This window comes from Megalobrama amblycephala, linkage group LG19 (assembly GCF_018812025.1).
Source record: "Megalobrama amblycephala isolate DHTTF-2021 linkage group LG19, ASM1881202v1, whole genome shotgun sequence".
Classification (NCBI taxonomy): domain Eukaryota; kingdom Metazoa; phylum Chordata; class Actinopteri; order Cypriniformes; family Xenocyprididae; genus Megalobrama; species Megalobrama amblycephala.
The window spans coordinates 2,466,491-2,490,251 of NC_063062.1; the positions used below are offsets into that span (position 1 = coordinate 2,466,491).

The following is a 23,761-nucleotide window of genomic DNA, read 5'->3' on the forward strand; positions in this document are numbered from 1 at the left end:
GAACCACAGTTACATATGTAACCAATGTTATCATTCATTCTGTTTGTACAGGTTCTGATGTGGTAGAGTGGCTTTATCATCACATTGAGGGCTTCCAGGTCAGAAGAGAGGCTCGTAAATATGCTAGTAACCTCCTGAAAGCTGGTTTTATCAGACACACAGTGAACAAGATCACCTTTTCAGAGCAGTGCTACTATGTGTTTGGAGATTTCAGCGACTGTGAAAACTGTAAGTGTGATCAATGTTCGAATGGATCATATGATACTGCTTTTTTGTCAGACCTGCCAACCTGTAAACATTTTGTGATTGTGGTTTAAGACAACTGAAGTAGAGAGTTAAAAATAATAGTGATTAAATATGATGATAATGATCAAATTTAATGTACATCCATTGTAAAGCTGCTATTAAAAAAACAAAACAAAAAAAACTTTCATTCCTAGGAGGGATCTTTGTCACCTTTTTCACCTCTAATGAGTTTGCTTCCAGAATGTATGATTGTATTATTTTCTTCATAGCTGATTTGCAGTATGTTGGGAAATGACTGCATTCAAATCGAAAGTGCTGCGAAAGCATGTGAACTAAGTGTTACACTATATAGAGTGGCACACGGATGATATCAAAACCTTTTTTCAATTTACGAGTAAAAAAAAGCCTATGGTAAACATAACTTGACGATACTTTGATATTTTGTTTTATAATATAAACTTTATTTTACTCATAAAACCCCATAAGAAAATTTCAAGGGAAGCAGGGGCAAATTAATCTTCTGGGTTTTAACATCATCCCTGCACTACTCTATTGTGGCTCTCAAAATATTTTCCCATGGTAGGCAGGTCTGTCTTATGTTAAATAGATGTTTCCTCTCTGTCTGCCTCTTCCTTCTCTTCGCACAGATATGGCAAATCTCTTGCTGAATGACAATGATGGTTCCAGTGGAGCATCAGACCAGGACACACTGGGACCCTTGCCTTTGCCAGGGGCCACACCCTGGCCCCTGATGCACATTTTCCCTTATCAATACCCGCAAACTTACCCCAGCCAACCCCCTCCATACCATGAGCTCTCCAGTTATAGCTACGCACCAGGAAGTGCTGGCAGTCAACACAGTGAAGGTGAGAGAGAGCTTTGGATTAGCTTCATTCACCTAGAATATCTAGAATTAAAGGGCACCTATTATGCAAAATTCACTTTTACATGGTGTTTGACCATAAATGTGTGTTGGCAGTGTGTGAGCAAAACCACCCTAGAATGAGAAAAATCCACCCAGTGGTTTTTTTACAATCTCAATAATTCATAAGCACTGTCTCAGAACGCCCTGTTCTAAGATTTCTCTCACTGTGACGTAGAATTGCGCTAAGCCCCACCCACGTGGTTTGATTGACAATCTGGTTTTGGCATAGACCCATCCTCCATTGTTTCAACGACAGCCGGTAATGTCTCCTAAGAAACATAAGTGTTCTGTTGTGGGATGTAATAATGAACATAGTAGTTTTCACTTACTTCCGACATCAGAGCCACTGAAAACGCAGTGGATGGATTTTATTTACGAAGGAAAGGCGCCAGTCAAAATTCCAAAATACGTTTATGTTTGCACGAATCATTTTTTGACTGACTGTTTTGAGAATGAGGGTCAATTCAAAGCAGGTCTTGCTTCAAAGTTAATCCTCAAGTGTGGATCGTTGCCTACTGTTCGCGATCCAACATCACCTCCAGAAGAAGTAAGTGTATTTAATGTTTTTTGAGCAAATAGTCATTTCAGTCGATGTCAGCCAATTCAATAACAAATGCGTCTAAAGTTGTTGTCGTCGTCGTAGAATGTCTGTGTATATAATTTAAACCTTGTTTGTATAGTGTGTATCCACACGTATATATATATTTTTTAAAGATATTGTATTAAAAACTGTGTATGTTTACTTAGCAAACGTTATCACAGTATTTGTGTTTGTAGTTTCAAAAAATTGCGCGAACGTTATCACAGTGTGTGTGTGTGTGTGTTGCACATCCATAATTGCAAAGGGGACGCGATTAAAACTCTATAAGTACATAAATGTATCAAATAACCATTCAGAGACGTCCTGCTCCATTCTCAATTGTGTTTCTTCTGTCGGAGTCTCTTCATCATCTGGGTCTGATTCCGGTTCAAACGTGTACGGCTGAATGCCATACAAAACAGCGGGTCTCTCACTCTCAGCCATTCTGCTTCTACCCTCTGTTTATTGCCATAGGTATGCAAGTTACGCCCTCATCCAAAGGCAGGGCGGGGATATGCAGCTCATTTATATTTAAGGTGGTACACACCAAAACAGCTCTTTTTAAAATAGGCCCCAAAAATGACATTTTCAAATGGTTATAATAAATTAACTGTGGGGTATTTTGTGCTGAAACTTCACAAATACATTCTGGGGACACCCAAGACCAATATTACATCTTGTAAAAAGGGGCATAATAGGTGCCCTTTAATACATTATTATTATAATCTTGTATATTATATAATATACAGTGGGTACGGAAAGTATTCAGACCCCCTTAAATTTTTTCACTCTTTGTTATATTGCAACCATTTGCTAAAATAATTTAAGTTCATTTTTGCAGATTTATCAAAAAAGAAAAACTGAAATATCACATGGTCCCTAGTATTCAGACCCTTTGCTGTGACACTCATATATTTAACTCAGGTGCTGTCCATTTCTTCTGATCATCCTTGAGATGGTTCTACACCTTCATTTGAGTCCAGCTGTGTTTGATTATACTGATTGGACTTAATTAGGAAAGCCAGACACCTGTCTATATAAGACCTTACAGCTCACAGTGCATGTCAGAGCAAATGAGAATCATGAGGTCAAAGGAACTGCCTGAAGAGCTCAGAGACAAAATTGTAGCAAGGCACAGATCTGGCCAAGTTTACAAAAACATTTCTGCTGCACTTAAGGTTCCTAAGAGCACAGTGGCCTCCATAATCCTTAACTGGAAGACGTTTGGGATGACCAGAACCCTTCCTAGAGCTGGCTGTCCGGCCAAACTGAGCTATCGGGGGAGAAGAGCCTTGGTGAGAGAGGTAAAGAAGAACGCAAAGATCACTGTGGCTGAGCTCCAGAGATGCAGTCGGGAGATGGGAGAAAGTTGTAGAAAGTCAACCATCACTGCAGCCCTCCACCAGTTGGGGCTTTATGGCAGAGTGGCCTGACGGAAGCCTCTCCTCAGTGCAAGACACATGAAAGCCCGCATGGAGTTTGCTAAAAAACACCTGAAGGACTCCAAGATGGTGAGAAATAAGATTCTCTGGTCTGATGAGACCAAGATAGAACTTTTTGACCTTAATTCTAAGCGGTATGTGTGGAGAAAACCAGGCACTGCTCATCACCTGTCCAATACAGTCCCAACAGTGAAGCATGGTGGTGGCAGCATCATGCTGTGGGGGTGTTTTTCAGCTGCAGGGACAGGACGACTGGTTGCAATCGAGGGAAAGATGAATGCGGCCAAGTACAGGGATATCCTGGACGAAAACCTTCTCCAGAGTGCTCAGGACCTCAGACTGGGCCGAAGGTTAACCTTCCAACAAGACAATGACCCTAAGCACACAGCTAAAATAATGAAGGAGTGGCTTCACAACAACTCTGTGACTGTTCTTGAATGGCCCAGCCAGAGCCCTGACTTAAACCCAATTGAGCATCTCTGGAGAGACCTAAAAATGGCTGTCCACCAATGTGTACCATCCAACCTGACAGAATTGGAGAGGATCTGCAAGGAGGAATGGCAGAGGATCCCCAAATCCAGGTGTGAAAAACTTGTTGCATCTTTCCCAAAAAGACTCATAGCTGTATTAGAACAAAAGGGTGCTTCTACTAAATACTGAGCAAAGGGTCTGAATACATAGGACTATGTGATATTTCAGTTTTTCTTTTTTAATAAATCTGCAAAAATGTCAATGATTCTGTGTTTTTCTGTCAATATGGGGTGCTGTGTGTACATTAACTCTCAGGGGTCTGAGGCTGATTTGGGGCCTGGAGAAGTTTTGACATGCCCTGACATTTGTGCTTTTTTCAGTTGTTCATAAACATATTAATGGAAAAAGTGTCATTACACTGTATTCAGCACAAACTAGGCTACAATAATATGTAAGGAACATGTATGTACATGTTTGTATTTTTGAAGGAAAAATGTTTATGCATGGTTATTGAAAAAACAAAAAACTTAAGTCACTGAAATAAAGCCAAAAAATATATATTAAATCTGTGTTCACAAGACTTTTGGGTATTGGAGGTTGTAGACTAGAGTTTTTGCTTCAAAATTATGTAAAAATTATCATTCCTACTCCTTCATATAAAACAATAGAGAGATTTAAATTTTCTAAAACATCTTTGGTGAAGAAACACAGTATGCGTGGAGGCGTGAATAATCATGAATAATGGATGATTCTCACCTGGGAAGACAAAATAATCCGATAAAGAGCTCTAATGACCTGCATAAATAATGAGCTCTTTCAGTCAGGTAGGCTGTGAAAAAACCCTGTTGATCATGTCTCAGCTCATCATAATGTAAATCAAACATACAGAAAAAACTGCAATACTGTGAAATATTATTACAATTTAAAATAATGGTATTCTATTATTAAAATATAATGCATTTCTAGGATACAAAGTGTCTGAACAGTTATGTTACCTCTGTGGCATTTCATATAGGCTTTTAGCTTAAAAGCATGCACATTTGGAGAAATATTGATGGATTCTCATGTTTATGTCAATTTTCTATACAGAGGAGTAATATTTATTCAATATTGTTATCACTATGAATGCTGGATACTGTTTTTAATTCATACTTGCAGCTGGAGGGCGCTCTGTGCACCTTTAGTCCACAAATGCCTGAGCACTAAAGAAGAATAGGCAATCCAGGAAATAACTGAACTAACAGAGGCCAGAGATCGCTAACTATGGCTATTCAAAACACTTTTCAAGACAATAAATACACGATTGAGACGATGAATGCATGTATTGACTGATTTTGCCTCTGAATAGCGCTGGCTCCGTGGGCGTGGCCGCATTAGCGGATAATGAGCTGAATCAAGGACTTCTGACATGGCTCTCTTTTCATACAGATTACATAAACACAGAATGTTTGTTTTCGATTTGACTTGTACGATTTAAAACCTGACATTTCAACATTTCTTTAGACATATGTGTCATTTTTTTTGTCATTAGTATTCATAAGTTACAGTTCATTTTCTGAGAACTATCAGATTGGAGTTCGTTCAGAGGGAGAGGAGAGATCACGCATCATGTTAGTTTTCTTTATTTTACAAAAAGCACAACATTGTGTTTTTACTCTGAGTGTACACAAATAAAAGAAGATATTCCACAGATTAAAATGGTGTATAGCTCTTAATTGTATGTGCAACATTGACGGAGTATTTTGAGTCTCTTTCACACTAGTTAGAAAGAAACCGCGGTGATCACGCCGGCGTGACCGCTGACCCGAGGGAGTTAATGAGGAAAAAAAATGAACTTAAATGATTTTAGCAAATGGCTGCAATATAACAAAGAGTGAAAAATTTAAGGAGGTCTGAATACTTTCTGTACCCACTGTATAATAATATATTTAGAATCAATAAATTCTTATAAACTGTCAATGAATGAGTCAAAATTATTTCCATGTACTATTTCAGTCTTAAATCTAGACACAACTTTCCTTTGTTTATTTCTCTCTCTCACAGGAAGTCGTAGCAGTGGTTCAACGCGAAGCGAGGGTGAGCGAAGACATGGGGGTAAAGGAGGTGGGAGCACCAGTGGACGAGATGAAAAATCCCCTGTAGGAGGAGGTGGTGCCGACTCCCGCTCTGGCAATGGCAGTGAATCGGAATACTCTGTTCGCAGTAGCCGGACACGAGACCACGGTTCCACAACACCAAGTGAGCACAGCCTCAGTCTGAGCCAGCGGCCGCATCACAGAGTTCCGCCCCCTCACCTGGCTCCATATCCAACTGGTATCCCAATCCCTTATAACCCCATGATGGTCATGATGGTGCCACAGCACCCCCACCCTCATCCAGCCATAACCAGCCCTTTACCCACCTTCCCAACTCCGCCTCTTCCATCCTTGCCGCCCACTTTAACACCTGGTGGCCCTCCTGGAGCTCCTCCTACCAGGGATCTAGGATCCGTTCCTCCTGAGCTTACTGCATCCAGGCAGTCCTTCCATCTGGCTATGGGCAACCCCAGCGAGTTCTTTGTGGATGTTATGTAGTTGAGTGAAGGTGAGAAATGTTGTTGGAATGTGAAATGAATCAGAAAACAAAAACAAAAAGCACAAATCTAAAACAACATGAGTTAACAGGATGCTTTGTTCATTTCAGAAAATCAAACACAGCCATTACTTCTGCTTGTCCCATGATTATTGTTCCATTCTCTTTGATTCTTCCTGTGTGCGTTTATAAATAAGCGCTCACTGGAACTGGTAATAAGTAACCATTCATGTGAACTTAATAATATGAATAAAATTCAAGATTTTATTTCCTCCCAGATTATACTCCAAATACAAGGCACGATGGTGGTATTCTATATCTATAGATCATTGTCTGGAATATTAAAATCCAGTCGCTACAAAGTTCACAAAGAAATCTGATTTTTGTCTGTGTAGTTATGTGCAGTGCATGTTTGCATTTTCGGTTGAGCACAATGAAAAGTAATGACCAATATAGCAGTGCATTTAGCAAAAGAGAGTTTTAGAGTAGTGGTACAGTCTTTTCACCGGTGTTGTTTAGAAAGGGTCTGTGGTACATAATTTTATAGAACAAAAGAATATCATTTTCATCTTTGCTTTGAGATGTATGAAATAAGAATTTTGCCATAGTGTGCGTAGACCATAGTTAATTCACAACCTGACCTAGAGTTTTTAGATCGGGTGTTTTCTAAGGCACTGATTGTTTTCTGTTTTGTTGTTTGTTTGTTTTATTGTAACATTTGAGCTGTGTAATTGCTTTACATTTTTTATTCTGTAAGCTGGATACACAAGTCCAAGTATCTTTAGCTGGACAGTCCATGTACAACACATTTTTTTTAAGCATGTCCCCTGTGTTTCTCAGTTGGCTCACATTCTTTGTTTAGTATGTGTTTTAGTTCAGGGCCAAATTAATATACCTAATATACCTTCTACTGATCTGAGACAAGTTTTGGAGTTTAAGATGAATAGAATTCAGAAAGGTAGAAATGCTGTTAAATTGGAATGAGCAGGCAACTTGGAGCCAACAGCCTCAGCTGGAACACATCAACTGACATTTTTCTATTCTTAAGAGAATGGGGGGTAATTTCAATTTAACATGCAAGCCACTTAATGATGCTGGTTTAAAGAGCGGTTTGTGTGTGTGTGTGTGTGTGTGTGTGTGTGTGTGTTTCTTTTTGACTGGTACGTTTTGGGATGTGCCAAAGTCTAAATTATAGAACATATACCCTTTTGCTGACTTTTTTTTTCAAATCCGCGTTTATGTTCTCATCTGACAATCAATGGTTTGCATGAACCAGATTATGTCAAGTTTAGGCTTAAAATCATGAATTGGTGCCTCTACATCAGTGTTATTCATCTATCATTTCCCTCTGATTTTTGGGATAACTTATGGGTAGGGTTAGGTTTAGGGGTAGGAATAGGGTTAAGACTATGCTTTCCCGGGCCGCTGAGATGGTCGGGCTCGTGTGGAATCCTCCACTGCGTCCCGAACCTTCTCGGCTGGATGATTGGTTTCTCGGTGCAGCCCGTACTGGTTTTCAGCGCCCTGCCCCGGTGCCATTCTTCCCGGAGGGGCATGAGTTGGTGACCAGATCATGGAAGACACTCTTCAGCGTCTGAAGTAGGTCTGGTCTCTCCTCCGCCTTCACAACCCTGGATGGCGGGGAGGCCAAAGGATACTCCATACTGCCACCGACCTTGCTCTCTGGGCAACCAAGGTGACAGCATGCTCCATTGGTCAAGTGATGGCCACTATAGTGGTCCAGCAGCGCCATCTATGGCTGAACCTGGCCAACATGAGGGAGACTGATAAATATTGGTTCCTGGACTCCCCCATGTCGCAGGTCGGCCTATTCAGCAAAGTGGTCGAGAGCTTCACAGAAGCAGACGGAGGCGATTAAGCATATCCTGCCCCGCCGCAGTCCCTTCGCCTGCTCGTCGCCGAGGGTGCCTGCCTGCGTCGTCCTCCACCCCTGCCAAGTCTGCAAAGCAGCAGCCTCCACCTAGCAGACAGCAGGGAGCCAGTCGTGGATGCAGGGCCCAGCCCGCTCAGTCTGTAGCCAAGCCAGGTAGCAAGCAATGCAGGAAGCAGACCTGAGACGGGCAACCTGGAGGAAAGGAAGACAGCTCTTCGGGAAACGATGCCTGCATTGCTCCCTCTCCCGGAGTAGGGCCGGGTGGAGAATGTTTTTTTTCGTTTGGTTTCTGTTCTGCCGCTGGCTCTGTTTCCCAATCCTACAGGTCTCAAGAGGGTGTGTCTGGCAGTGTGCAATGCTATGCCTCACCACCCTCAGCCCCCTCTCATCTCGCCAGCAGGTGGCAAAGTATGTGTCGAGGCCGCCCTCTCGGTGCCGTCTCCCACACACCCTATCACCTCGCGGAGTCTGACCACACTTCTGGCCAGACTGCCGTCCAAGTCGGGTCCGTCTGCTCCGCCTCGCTGCCCCACGCCGGGTACGTCTGTGGTGCTGTTGGTTCCACTGGCTTGGAGTCTGGAAGCTTGGTTAATGCTTCCCAGCCAGTCCCGCTGGCTCATCTGCACGATCAGACATGGCTATGCGATTCAGTTCACCTGGCGCCCCCCTGTGTTCAGGGGTGTTGACTACGCTCATGTTTCTGTAAACAATGCCCCTGTGCTTCGGGTGGAGATTGCTGTCCTCCTGGTGAAGGACGCAATACAGCCGGTCCCTCCAGCCGCTATGAAGTCAGGGTTCTACAGCCCCTACTTCATTGTACCCAAGAAAGGTGGCGGGTTACAGCCAATCTTGGATCTGTGAGTCCTGAATCGGTCCTTTCACAGGCTGCCGTTCAAGATGCTAATGCAGAAACGCATTTTCGAATGCATCCGCCCCCAAGATTGGTTTGCAGTGATCGACATGAAGGACGTGTACTTTCATGTCTCGATTCTGCCTCGACACAGACCCTTTCTACGGTTTGCGTTCAAGGGTCAGGCATATCAGTACAAAGTCCTACCCTTCAGACTGGCCCTGTCGCCCCGCGTCTTTACCAAGGTTGCGGAGGCGGCCATTGTTCCCCTCAAGGAACAGGACGTTCACATTCTCAATTATCTAGATGACTGGCTCATTCTAGCTCACTCACGAGAACAACTATGCAAACACGATCTGGGATCTGGTGTTAGCTCACCTCAGCCGGTTGGGTCTTTGGGTCAACTGGGACAAGAGCAAACTCGCCCCCAGGCAGAGGATCTCTTATCTCGGTATGGAATTGGACTCTGTCAACCAGGCAGCGCGCCTCACTGAGGAGTGCGTCCAGTCAGTGTTGAACTGCCTGAGTTCACTCAAGAGCAGGACAGCGGCCCCACTGAAGTTATTTCAGAGGCTCCTAGGGCATATGGCATCCACAGCCGCAGTCACGGCACTCAGACTGCTTCATATGAGGCCGTTTCAGCACTGGCTTCACGGCCGAGTCTCGAGATAGGCATCCCAGGTGAAAAAAAAGTAAATTTCTATAATATACTTAAAGTGCTCTATTTTCGTGCACTAATTTTGTACTTAATATACTAAAAATTCATCTTTAATACTTCTTAAGATCATCTTAAGAACATCTAAGTGTACTCAACTGTGCTATTTTGAGACAGCATTAAATATGAACTAAAATGTGCTTTTAATATACTCTCTCTGTATTTAAAAAATTTAGATGTTCTTAAGATGTTCTTAAGAAGTACTAAAGATTGATTTTTAGTATATTAAGTACAAAATTAGTGCACGAAAATAGAGCACTTTAAGTACATTATAGAAATGTACTTTTTTTTCACCTGGGGTGGCAACGTGTCACGTTCTGTGTGGCTATCACACTGAGCTGCCGTCATACCCTCAGTCAGTGGTCGGATCCTTCGAACAAGTGTCCAGGCATGCTGTGGTCTCCACAGATGCCTCCACCACAGGGTGGGGAGCCACGTACAACGGTCATGCAGTTTCGAGTCTGTGGACGGGGCCTCAACTGCAGTGGCATGTCAATTGCCTCGAGCTGCTAGCAATATGTCTTGTGCTGGGCCGCTTCAAACAGCTGCTACTAGGCAAGTACGTGCTGGTCCATATGGACAACACTGCGACCGTTGCGTACATCAACCACCAGGGCAGTCTACATTCCCGTCGCATGTCGCAACTCGCCCGCCATCTCCTCTTATGGAGTAAGAAACATCCAAGGTCACTTCATGCCATTCACATCCCAGGCATACTCAACCATGCAGCCGACGAGTTCTCACGGCAGCCTCTGCTTCTGAGAGAATGGAGACTCCATCCCCAGGTGGTCCAGCTGATTTGGTAGCGTTTCAGGGCCACACAGATAGATCTGTTTGCCACTCCGGACACAGCCCATTGCCAGTTGTTTTACTCCCTGACCGAGGGCATTCTCGGCACAGACGCACTGGCACACGGCTGGACCCAGGGCCTTCTCTTCCCCCAGTGAGCCTGCTCACATAACTCTTGTGCAAAGTCAGGAGAAAAGGGAGCAGGTCCTGTTAGTGGCGCCCTATTGGCCCACTCAGACCTGGTTTCCAGAACTGATGCTCCTCGCGACAGCACCTCCTTGGCCCATTCCTCTGAGGAAGGACCTTCTGACTCAGAGATGGGCTACCCTATGGCACCCACGTCCAGACCTCTGGAAACTTCATGTCTGGTCCCTGGACGGAATGCGGAGGTTCTAGGTGATCTACCCCAGTCGGTTGTAGATACCATCACTTCTGCTAGAGCTCCTTCTACGAGGAGCGAACCTCTATGCTCTGAAGTGAAACCTGTTCGTCGAGTGGTGTTCCTCTCACTGAGAGGACTCCCGAACATGTTCAATCATGTCAGTGCTTTCCTTCCTGCAAGATGGGAAGGAGCGAAGGCTGTCTCCCTCCACCTTCAAGGTGTATGTTGCCACTATTGCTGCACATCACGACACGGCCGATGGTAAGTCTAGGGAAGCATGACCTAATCGTCAGGTTCCTGAGGGGAGCAAAGAGACTCCCTCTATACCCTCTTGGGATCTGTCCCTGGTGCTTACTGCTCTCCGGGGTCCTCCCTTCGAGCCTTTGCAGTCAGCTGAGTTAAAAGTGCTGTCCCTTAAGACAGTACTCCTAATTGCATTGGCCTCCATCAAGAAAGTAGGGCACCTGCATGCATTTTCAGTCAACAAATCATGCCTGGAATTCGGGCCAGGTGACTCTCATGTTATCTTGAGACCTCGGCCCGGATATGTGCCCAAGGTTCCTACCACTCCCTTCAGAGATCAGGTAGTGAACCTGCAAGCGCTGCCCTCGGAGGAGGCAGACCCATCCCTGGCTTTGCTCTGTCCCGTCTGCGCTTTGCGTCTGTACGTGGACAGAACTTGAAGCTTTAGGACCTCAGACCAGCTCTTTGTCTGTTATGGAGGCCTGCAGAAGGGAAAGGCTGTCTCCAAGCAGAGGATGGCCCACTGGATTATGGATGCCATCGCCTTAGCTTATCAGTCCCAAAGCGTGCCTTGCCCGCTCGGGTTGAGGGCTCACTCCACTAGAGGAGTGACTTCTTCCTGGGCGCTGGCACACGGCGCCTCGCTGACAGAGCTGCAGGCTGGGCTACACCCAACACGTTCGCTAGATTCTATAGATTTCGTGTAGAACCAGTATCTTCCTGTGTACTGGCCCCTACTGGCCAGTAGCGTGAAGGGCCTGTTCTAAGTGTCAGATTGCAATGCCACTCCCGCCCCCGGGCCGGATACATGCGTCCGTCTGGCGAACCCTGCTGAGTTCCTCCACCACCCCCTGCGGCTCAGACATTGTTCAGTCCATATGTGTATTCCCACGTAATTCCCCCCTTCCGGTGGGTCTCCAAAGCGTCCCTTATGGGCTTGCTTTGCCAGTGTTATCCAAGTCTTACTGAATGGGTCATGTGAAACAGCAGTAGACTTTCTCAGTGTAAGCTCACTCCCTTCTCCGCCCTGAGGTTGCTGAAGCTTACACTGGGTGCTGGAAGGGGTCAGTAACTGTGGCGTTTTATTAGGGATCCCAATTCGTCAGTTCACTTCTGACGTACGTCGAATGTGACCGACTGAAAGGGAACGTCTCTGTTATGTATGCAACCCTTGTTCCCTTGAGGAGGGAACGGAGACGTATGTCCTGTCGCCACTGTTCCTGTGCCTCCGCTGAGTGCGGGTTACATGCTCATCTCCTCAGCGAAAAACAAAGTGTAAGTGCTCCCACTTCCGCATTTATACGTGACGCAAAGCTCGCACACCAATGTCCATTGGCTTGTTTAGTTTACACTCAAAGGTGATAGGGCTCTCTTGTGATATCCCAATTCGTTGGTTCACTTCTGACGTATGTCTCTGTTCCCTCCTTCAGGGAACCGAGACATACTGTATTCTTTGACTCGTGGTTTGCAGTACTGCAGCTGATGGCATGTGATGCTTTTTCTGCTTCATTTCAATTGATGTGTATGGTCTTTTAAATGGTTTGTGATAGCTCTGGCTGTCTTTGGAATTACCTGGCTTAATCGGTTGCATGGCTCTTTCTCTGCTCAGAATCTCTTTCTGCATAAATTCCATAACTTCTTGGACCTTCCATTCATCACTGGTTCCTCTTTGATGACTGTACTGGAGAGCAATGTCATCTAGAATCATCTGTAGAAAAACAGGGCATAACAGGCTGCCATATGCCTCTGAAAGGACACCCAGCGATTCTAAGCTACGGACCTGCACTTCACATTCATTGTAAAGTTGTCTCAGGGCAGCGACATCATGTGATTTCTTTACTGGGCAGAGATTCAGCAACTTGGTCATATGCACATTAATGAGCAGATCCTTTCTTCTGAAACGGTTCTGAAGCAGATCGATCGTGTGATCATAATTGCCATCTGTCATCATCAGTCCTGCTATTGCCTTTGAAGCAGCGTTGGTTAGATACGTCTTAAAGTAATTAAACTTCTCTGTTTTGCTCAGCGTGTCATTTTTGTGAATAGCGGTTTCAAACTGATTCTAAAAGTCTTGCTACAAGCTAGTTTCTTTTTCTTAGTTAGACTTTTTGTTTTGTAAAAATTGTTAATTATTACTTTAGGGGCCGCTTAAATGACACCTTTCCTACTGAAAACCGAATACCTTTAATGCATTCTTGCCGTTCCGTTACATGTTTAGTCTATAAATTTGCGTGTTTGAGTGTGTATGTGCGCAGAAGCTTGGTGATATTGATATTGCTTGGTGAAAGTGATATTGCCAAATTACTTGTCTGGTCCGTGTAGGACCTTAGGTCATTTATTAGCTCAATTTAATTATAACGAGGGGTCATTAAGTTACAGGGAATAAGAATTGAATCAACTGTAAATGATTCACTGTAAATGATTCAGAATTAATATTTAACACTTCATCAATTATTCATCCAGCGAAAACGTCTCAGGTTACAGATGTAACCCTGGTTCCCTGAGTAGGGAATGAGACGCTGCTTGGTAACGCATTGGGAACCTTCTGCGTGATGTTGTCACTGAAGCACTCATGTATCTAGCCAATCGCGAAGCGAGACGTCAGAGACGGGTGACGTCACGGACCAGGAAACTATAAAGCACACTCGGATGCAGAGCACGCCAGCTTCTAAGTAAGTCTGAAGCAAGCACTTGCAAGTGTGCAGGGGTACGGCAAGAGACGCAGTGTCTCGTTCCCTACTCAGGGAACCAGGGTTACATCTGTAACCTGAGACGTTCCCTTTCGTGGGAACTATCGACGCTGCGTGGTAACGCATTGGGAACGCAATCCCAACTGAGCCGTAGCTCAAGCACTTGCCAAGGTTATCTTGACAGGACAGAAGACCCCGGAGTGGAGCCAACATCAAGGTTATAATATTTAATAAATGTGTGCTGGCATGACCATCCAGCTGCATCACATATGTCACTCATGGAGACTCCTGACATCAGAGCTTCTGATGCCGCCATACCCCTGGTAGAATGGGCGCGAACATTCAAGGGAGAGGGCTGTCCGGCCGCTTCGTATGCAAGTGAGATGGCCTCGACCACCCACTTGCTCATTCTCTGTTTTGATGCTGGGCCCCCTTTTTTAGGGGACCCATAACAGACAAACAACTGATCTGACTTACGCCACAGGGCAGCTCTGTGGACATAAGTATCCAAAGCCCTTACCGGGCATAACAGATTCAATTTTTCCTGATCCGCAGATTCAAATGGAGGAGGATAGAAAGACTGAAGCACAATGGGGCCTGGGACATTGGTAGGGACCTTTGGGACATACCCCGGTTTAGGATACAGGAATGCTTTCACCATTCCTGGAGCAAATTCAAGGAAAGAGGGAGCAACAGAAAGTGCTTGTAAATCTCCTATCCGCTTCAGAGAAGTGATAGCTAATAAAAGAATCGTTTTCAGAGTGAGGAACCTCTCAGGAACCTCCTCTAATGGTTCAAAGGGAGCCTCAGCTAACCCTTGTAAGACCACAGCCAAGTCCCAGGTTGGCACCCTTGTGCGCACTGGAGGCCTCAACCTCAGTGTGCCACGGAGGAAGCGTGTGACGAGGGGGTCTCGACCTACCGAGATATTCCCCTCAAGAGGAGCATGATATGCTGAAATTGCTGCAACATAAACCTTTAAGGTTGAGTGAGATAGGCCCTCCGAGAATTTTTTCTGGAGGAATTTTAGCACAAAGCTAACAGAAGAAAGGCCAGGGTCCGTATTATTGTGTCTACACCAGGTAGAAAACAAATTCCATTTGTAGGCATACAGCTTCCTCGTGGCGGGAGCTCTGGAGTTAAGAATGGTCTCCACAACCTCGGTTGGGAGACCAGCATCTATGAATCTGGCCCCCTCAGAGGCCAGGCCCATAGTTTCAGTCGTTCTGGGCGGGGATGTATAATCATGCCGCCCGCTTGAGACAGGAGGTCCTGTCTGAGAGGAAGCTCCATTGGGGAGCCGTTGAGTAACGACACTAGGTCTGAGAACCATATCCTGGTTGGCCAGAATGGGGCTACCAGTATTAGATTGGCCCCTTCTCGGCGTACTTTTTCCAGAACTCCCGGGAGCAGGGCGATCGGGGGAAATGCGTACAGGCGCAGCCTCGGCCACGTCTGTACCATAGCATCCAGACCCAGAGGTGCTGGATGTGTTAGGGAGTACCAGAGCGGACACTGGGTTGACTCTCCCGAGGCAAACAGGTCGACTTCCGCTCGACCGAAATTTTTCCATAGGAGACTCACCACTTCTGGGTGGAGTCTCCACTCCCCGGGCCTTGGCCCCTGCCTCGACAGGGCATCTGCTCCCACATTTTGATGTCCCGGGATGTAAGCTGCCCTCAGCGAGAGCAGCTTCCCTTGGGACCACAGGAGGATCTGACGGGCCAAGTAATATAGTCGGCGAGACCGCAGACCCCCCTGATGGTTTATATATGCAACCACTGCAGTGTTGTCCGTACGAACCAACACATGTTAACCTCTCAGGTCTGGGAGAAAGTGTTTCAGAGCTAGGAACACTGCCATCATCTCTAGCCGATTTATGTGCCAAGAGAGCTGATGGTCTTCCCAAAGACCCTGAGCTGAGCGACCACTCATGATCACTCCCCAGCCCGTGAGGGAGGCGTCCGTCGTAAGCATTACTCGACGAGTAGGGGCCCCCAACACGGGTCCCTGGGACAGGAACCAGGGGTCTTTCCACATGGTCAGAGAACGAAGACATCGTTTTGAGACTTTGATCATGCGAAAGGGATTTCCCCTCGGGGAGAACCCCCTGGTCCTGAGCCACCACTGTAGGGGCCTCATGTGCAGAAGGCCAAAAGGTATCACGTTGGACGCAGCTGCCATCAGACCCAGCAGTTTCTGGAACTGTTTTACAGTGAGTGACTGGCCTAACTTCACCCCTTTCATAGCCATAAGAATGGCACTCACCCGAGCGGGAGACAAATGTGCCCGCATCGTGGTGGAGTCCCACACTACACCCAGATAGTTGGTGGATTGAGCTGGAACTAGCACACTCTTTTTGGCATTGAGCCTCAGCCCAAGCCTCTTCATATGGGACAGAACAGCATCTCGATGCTGAACTGCTAGTTGCTCTGACCGAGCTAGAATCAACCAATCGTCGATATAATTCAGTATGCGAATGCCCTGGATCCTCAGCGGAGCCAGAGCTGTGTCCACGCATTTCGTGAATGTGCGGGGTGATAATGATAGGCCGAACGGAAGAACCCTGTACTGGTAAGCTTCGCCCCCGAAAGCAAACCTGAGGAACTTCCTGTGAGAAGGATGGATGGACACATGAAAGTAAGCATCTTTCAGGTCTATTGCCACAAACCAGTCCTCGGACCTGATCTGTGGTATAATCTGTTTGAGTGTCAGCATCTTGAACTTGAGCTTTTGTATTGAGCGATTTAGCACACGTAAATCTATAATAGGTCGTAGACCTCCATCCTTCTTTGGAACAATGAAGTAAAGGCTGTAGAACCCTGACTGATTGCTGGGAGGAGGAACCCTTTCTATAGCTCCTTTTCGCAAAAGTGTCGCAACTTCTTGTTCCATAACCAGAGACTGCTCGGGGGTTACCACTGTGGGAAGAACCCCGTTGAATCTGGGCGGGCGAGACCCGAACTGGATCTTGTAACCCTCTTTTATAGTGAGCAGCACCCATTTTGATATATTCGGAAGAAGTTTCCATTCTACCAGAAAATTTACTAAGGGAACCAGTCTCTCGAGACTGGCCTCTGGTGTTTTTTGAGCACCTGATTCGACGCTCTGAAGCGGCGCACCGGCAGAGAACAATCGAATCAAGTGGCCGGCCCTCCTCAGAGGGTCGGTGGAGACCGCTGCGCCCTGACGCACACTGGGTGGCAGGGTTGGCATAACAATCTCCTGAGGGCGCCGAAGGAGGGGGCCGCCCTCATCGGTTCCTGACCCACAGACATCAGGACCGCTTCGAAGCCTTCCGGGCCAGGATAACGGCGCGCAGGTCCGTTCTGCCCCTAGAAGGCTTCGGCTGAGCGGGCCGACCCGATCCCCAAGCTCTCTGCGGGGGAGCACGGGCGGCCACGCTGATCTTTTGTTGCGCTCTGTGGTGCACTGAGGAGCTCGTTGACGGCCGAGGCTGATCCCGCTCATCAGCCTCAGGGGGAGGGATTCTTGGTTTGCGGGGGATGAACCTCTGGAACGCCGCAGATTGTTTCTTAGCCTCCTGGAACCTCTCGACGACTGTTGTAACGGCGTCGCCGAAGAGGCCCGCAGGAGACAGCGGCGCGTCCATAAGGGAGGCTTTGTCACGCTCCCTTATGTCCGAGAGGTTCAGCCACAAGTGCCTCTCCGTAGCCACCAATGCTGCCATAGAGCGGCCGATTTCTTTTGCCGTCTCTTTGGTGGCACGAAGAGCCAGGTCAGTTGCCATCCTGATTTCCTGGATGCACTCATACGTGGCCTCCCCGCTATTCTCCACTTCCCCCAGCAGGTCGGCTTGATATGCCTGTAGGAGCGACATGGTATGTAGACATGCCGCTGCCTGACCTGCTGCCGCATAAGCCTTGCCCACCAAGCCTGATGTAGTTTTTAATGGCTTGGTGGGCAACGTCGGGGTTTTCAGCGACGATGCAGACTCGGGGGAGAGATAGCCCGCAAGCGTCTCTTCCACCCGAGGCATCGCCGCATAGCCTTGCTGCTTCAGCCCCACGATGTTACTATACATTGAGGTCTGGGGGCTGAAGACGCGATATGATGCCGGCTTCTTCCAAGACCTTGAGACCTCGGTGTGGAGGTCCGGAAAGAAGGGCAAACCCCGACGCTGAGGTAGTGACCGAGCGGGCAGAAAGCGCTCATCCAGCTTACTCTTTGGTCTAGTATCTGCCCGCTCTGCTGGCCAGTCAATTTTTAATTTGGCCACAGCCCTGGTCACTACCTCCAGGAGCTCCTCATGTGCTGGGGAAGAGGATGGCGGTTCCTCTTCCCCCACGCTCATCACATCAACCTCCTCAGAGGAAGAGAGATGAAGCGCGGGTGCCTCTCTCTGGGGGGAAGAAACCGCAGCGCGTGCTTCCGCCGCCTGAGAAGAGGCACTGGGGCTGGCAGGTAAAGGGCGAGATAAGGCTGGGCCCGTCTCAACCCCCTCTGCCAGCTCCATTTGCGAACCCCACGAATGAAGCCGCCGCTGCGCCTCAGCAACAGCGGGACCCGATCCGTGGGGAACGCCGACCGGAGCACCCTCTTTATCGTGAAAGAGTGCCCGGCGTGATCTTAAAACTCTGAGGGTGAGCTTCTCGCAATGAACACAGACAGCCCCCTCGAGAGCTGCCTGTGCATGCTCAACCCCCAGGCAGACAACACACATCTCGTGAGTGTCCCCATCTGGATGTAAGGACTTAGCCTATTTATTAGCTCAATTTAATTGTTACAGGGAATAAGAATTGAATCAACTGTAAATGATTCACTGTAAATGATTCAGAATTAATATTTAACACTTCATCAATTATTCGTCCAGCGAAAATTGAGGTTAGAGTATTTTACCAATTCTGGATAAAATATTATTCTGCGGCCAACAGTAACAATATTTTATTATGATTATTGTTATTATTGTAATTATTATATTATAAGCAAGAGGTAACTTGATCTTTGAGTTTAAGACAGTAATTTGATACACAGCACAAGAAACTCGTATATGTGAAAATCAAAACAAGATTTATTGACTACTTCTAATGATTACAGGAAACTAAGGCTAAACACACACACACACACACATACATACATGCACACACATTCGCGGAGTTGATGAGTTATGAAAAGTCCCAAGTTCAGTGCTAACTTAACTCATAACCTGAGGAAAATCACAAAAGCAGAGCTTTGGCTTGATTCTTTAGGTTTAAAGGAGTTTCACCAGTTTCCAGCAAGAGAGAGAGAAGTTTGCTTGTACCTGCGTTTGCTGTGACAGCTGAGGTAATCGGGTTGTTCCGTGACTCGTGTACAGCGGAATCCCGTTCTGGATTGGCTGTCTTTCAGGTGACGTCTTCTCGGGAAAGCCCTGTGGGTTGCGCGGAAGCTTTGAAGGATGCTGCTGGCTGAGCGTCTGGCTTGAGCGGCTCTCTTCTTGGGAGACTTTGGTCAGATATTTCACGAAGTGTTTTGGAGTCTGGATGTGACGGCTGTCGAATGATCAGCGGCGCAGCTCGTGGTGTTAGATGGAAAATCAGCCCCGGTCAATCAGTTATCAATGACCCATGCGACTTTTCCGCCGTGGTCAAAGTAGCGGTGTTTCGGCTACCGGCTTCTGACCGATTTCGAGCAATTTCTGACCGACTTCTGGCTTCCAGCTTCTGACTTCTGACATTAGCTTGTTCGGACAGCATAGTTTTAAGGGAGCGATCTTCCAATGAGACGTTACTACGGAGATTAGACACGCCTCGTCTATTGTCTATTGATCACATCGCGTGATATCTGCAGAACATTCTCCTGTTTTATTAACAACTTTATAAAGTTTCTTAATATTTTCCTGATACTGAATTTCAATGTTTCATTCACACAGAATTACAGAGAATTATAAATTCTGCATTTAGAACTCAAACATGACACACTTCTTACACACATATTACTAGACTGACCTAATTAAAACAATGATTACAATAATGCATTTGAAGAAAACCCACATATTGAATACATTGAATAGACATGTTAGTAATTACATCATGGCATGTATTATTCTGTATATAGTTAATACTTTAAGTAATCGACAATTGTCCCTTTTGAGATTCAAGATTGAGTCCTTAAGCATAGTTTAAACTTTGACCGGAGTCACGAGTGACCGGGTCACGATGGACGGTCAACACAAGGGAGGTATTGATAGGACAGATTCGTCTTTAAATCCGTTGATGGGTATTTTCCTGTTCCGTCCGATAATACAAGAGGGTTTTGTGAGAGAATCAATAGATTTAATGTGATCAAATCCACGTGATGGGTTCTGATTAGTTTATTGCTGATGAGCTAAGAAGTCCTTTAGACAGAGTCCTTTGTTAAAAGAAGTCACGTCATCACTCCGGTTAAGGCTAGGCGTTTCCTGTCAGGAAATGGATCTTTTGGACCAAAATGAAGCTTTGTTCAATCATGCCTCTGGCTGATGAAGCCATTTGGTAACGTCTGTCGAACGAGTCCCTACATGGAATAAACCGTGTGCATGGGTGAACACACTTTTTAAATTGTCTGCCTTCCGCCATTTCACTCGTGTCTTATTCACTATATATATATATATATATATATATATATATATATATATATATATATATATATATATGTGGTGCACAGTAACACTCTTGTCCTCAGACGAAGAGATAATGTTTTCCAAAAAATAAGCAGGACAAACAACACCAAATAAGACACACAAGATAACATAGAGCGCTTGCTGAAGACACAGAAGCTGGCGTGCTCTGCATCTGAGTGTGCTTTATAGTTTCCTGGTCCATGACGTCACCCGTCTCTGACGTCTCGCTTCGCGATTGGCTAGATACATGAGTGCTTCAGTGACGACATCACGCAGAAGGTTCCCAATGCGTTACCACGCAGCGTCGATAGTTCCCACGAAAGGGAACTGAGGTTAGAGTATTTTACCAATTCTGGATAAAATATTATTCTGCGGCCAACAGTAACAGTATTTTATTATGATTATTATTATTATTATAATTATTATATTATTATAAGCAAGAGGTAACTTGATCTGCGACTTCGACCACTTCGACCGACTTTTGACCGATTCCTGACCGATTTCTGACAACTAGCTATTGGGAAAGCATAGTTTTAAAGGAGGAAGTTAGCTCCATCCCCCGATGTGTTTCTCCAATGAGACGTTGCTACGGAGCTTAGACACGCCCCGTCTATTGTCCATTGATTGTGATGTCCTTGGAACATAATCATGTTTATCAGTAACTTCATAAAGTTTCCTAATATTTCTCTGGTACCAAATTTCAATATTCATGCACACTGAATCAAAGAGGATAAAAAACATGACACACTTCTTACACACATATTACTTGACTGACCTAATTAAAACAATGATTACAATAATGCATTTGAAGAAAACCCACATATTGAATACATTGAATAGACATGTTAGTAATTACATCATGGCATGTATTATTCTGTATATAGTTTAAAATTATCTCTTAATGATGGTCCATTTGAAATTCAAGATTGAGTCTGTAAGCATAAAGTCATTGAACAGCGACCGGAGTCACAAGTGACCGGGTCAAAATGGATTACTCAACACAAAGGAGGTATAGATAGGACCGATTCGTCTTTAAATCCATTGATGGGTGTTTTCCTGTTCCGTCCGATAATACAAGAGGGTTTTGTGAGAGAATCAATAGATTTAATGTGATCAGACCCACATGATAGGTTCTGATTAGTTTATTGCTGATGAGCTAAGAAGTCCTTTAGACAGAGTCCTTTGTTAAAAGAAGTCGCGTCATCACTTCTGTTAAGGCTAGGTGTTTCCTGTCAGGAAATGAATCTTTTGGACCAAATGAAGCTTTGTTCAATCATGCCTCTGGCTGATAAAGCCATTTGGTAACGTCTGTCGAACGAGTCCCTACATCCGCATAATACCGAAAAATTAGTTGTGTCTGCAGATCTATGCGAACTGGAATAATTTTGATAACGTTTCTGCAAGCATGTGGAAAATGAGCCGTTCAGATTTCGCTCCCCTTGTGATGTAAGAAGGGGATCTTATTATAATATTACCACCCCCCATTTTGTTTTCGCAAGCGACAACAGTGTACCAGTAATACTGGTCCTTGAGTGCAGCTCTCCTGCACAGTTTTGCTACAACCCTGATCAAACACACTTGAATGTCTTCAGGATTATTAAGCTACATGAAGGAAGGTGAGTTGGGTCGGAGCAAAACTCTGCAGGACAGAAGCACTCAAAAACGACCGTCCCTGAGCTTGTGATATGTCTCAGCTATGTAAACTTTATCACTGATCTGTTAACGGCTATAATAGCAAACATATGAGTCTCCATAAACTCCTGGCATCTAAGGACGCAGTGGTGTAATTTTATTTATGAAGGGAACATGTCCAAATAAATTCATATACCAGTATGTGCAAGTCATTTTACACCAGACTGCTTTGCACACAAGGGTCAGGATTTGCATAGAAGTTGATTCTCAAAGATGGATCGATACCAACTGTTTATGATCCAATTTCATATATATTTCCTGATGTTTGCAAATTGTCTTTCTGAATGTGTTTCGTTAGCATGTTGCTAATAGGGGTGCAATGGATAAACTACGATCCGTTGCACCCCTGATCCATACAAACCAGGCCCCACGGTTCGGAACGCATGTGATTCGCAGATTAATTGTATTTAACCATAATATAGTGAAAATTTATTATTTGCATGTTAGTAAGTCTAAACAATTTAATACACTCAAACGTTTTTAAACAATTCAAATGCAAGAAGAGGCACAATCGCACATTGTTTTTTGTGTGCACACACTCAAGGCATGCACGCTCACAGAGGCGCCTTTCAGAAGAATCGAGAACACATAATAGAGTGCTATTTCACGACTCCTTGAGGTTGAATGGACACCTATGTGATATCTTTTAGTCACTCCTTGTTAGCTGTTTAGGCTTAATATGTAGGAAACTGAAGATATAATAAAAACACATCACACCACAAGCTGTTCACTGTCTTGTTCTATTTGTGTCAAAACAAGGATCTCAGTATACAGGGCTCCACCTAGTGGTAAGTACCAGCATACATCACATCTTCCTTTTTTTTTTAACAACCGTTACACCACTTATTAGAACTTATTACTAAATCTTATTGTAAATTAGAAAGTCAGTATTGCAATTTAAATCTCCAAAACAAGATGACCGATGAACAGATCTCAGTCTCTACTTTAGTTAACTACTTGCGTACTTCAGCAAGAATAACGCTTTGGAGATCTAACAACTCTCCAGAACGTGTCACTTTCACAGTTTCTTCAGGAACATCTTCAGGCATTGAAGACATCTTTGCAGGACTTGGTACAGGCGGCAATGCCTGCTTTGTAGCAACCACATCAGGAACACAGTCATTTGTAACTGGATCAAATGAGTCCCGAAAATGTGAATTTTGGAAACTCAGCTCTTTCGTTTTGAGCAGGTGTTTTTGATTTCTTCTGTAGGTTTCTCCACCCTGTGTTTGAACCAGGTACGACCTTGGCTTGTCAAGACTTTTCACCACTACAGCTGGCTGCCAACGATTCTCAGCTCTCAGTCTCGCCCTTTCTCCTTCACTCAGAGTAGGCAGGTTTTTTGCTCCACGATCATAGTAGAACTTTTGCTTCAGCTGCCTGTTCTTTAAGCTGTGCTGAACATCTTTTTGCAGTTAGGGTTTACTTGCTGTTGGTAGTCTGGCTTTCAATCTACAGCCCATAAGAAGCTGTGCAGGAGATAACTTCACTCTTCCTAACAGTGTATTCCTGTACTCAAGAAGAGCGATGTAAGGATCTCCTTTACTTTCTTGCACCTGCTTGAGTAAGTTTTTGATGGTTTGTACAGTTTTTTCACTTTGACCATTAGACTAAGGATATCTTGGACTTGAAGTTGAATGTTTGAACTCCCAGTTATCTCTGAAGTTGTT

General features: G+C 45.2%; 1 protein-coding gene across 1 annotated transcript; it reads left to right on the plus strand.

Annotated features, from left to right (window-relative positions):
* Nucleotides 1-7,506, plus strand: LOC125254328 (segment polarity protein dishevelled homolog DVL-2-like). Its single transcript, XM_048168917.1, has 3 exons — nt 1-228; nt 894-1,112; nt 5,708-7,506. The coding sequence occupies exons 2-3, from the start codon at nt 896-898 to the stop codon at nt 6,235-6,237; spliced, it is 747 nt and encodes a 248-aa protein (XP_048024874.1). The 5' UTR covers nt 1-228; nt 894-895; the 3' UTR covers nt 6,238-7,506.
* Nucleotides 7,507-23,761: the final 16,255 nt, after the last annotated feature.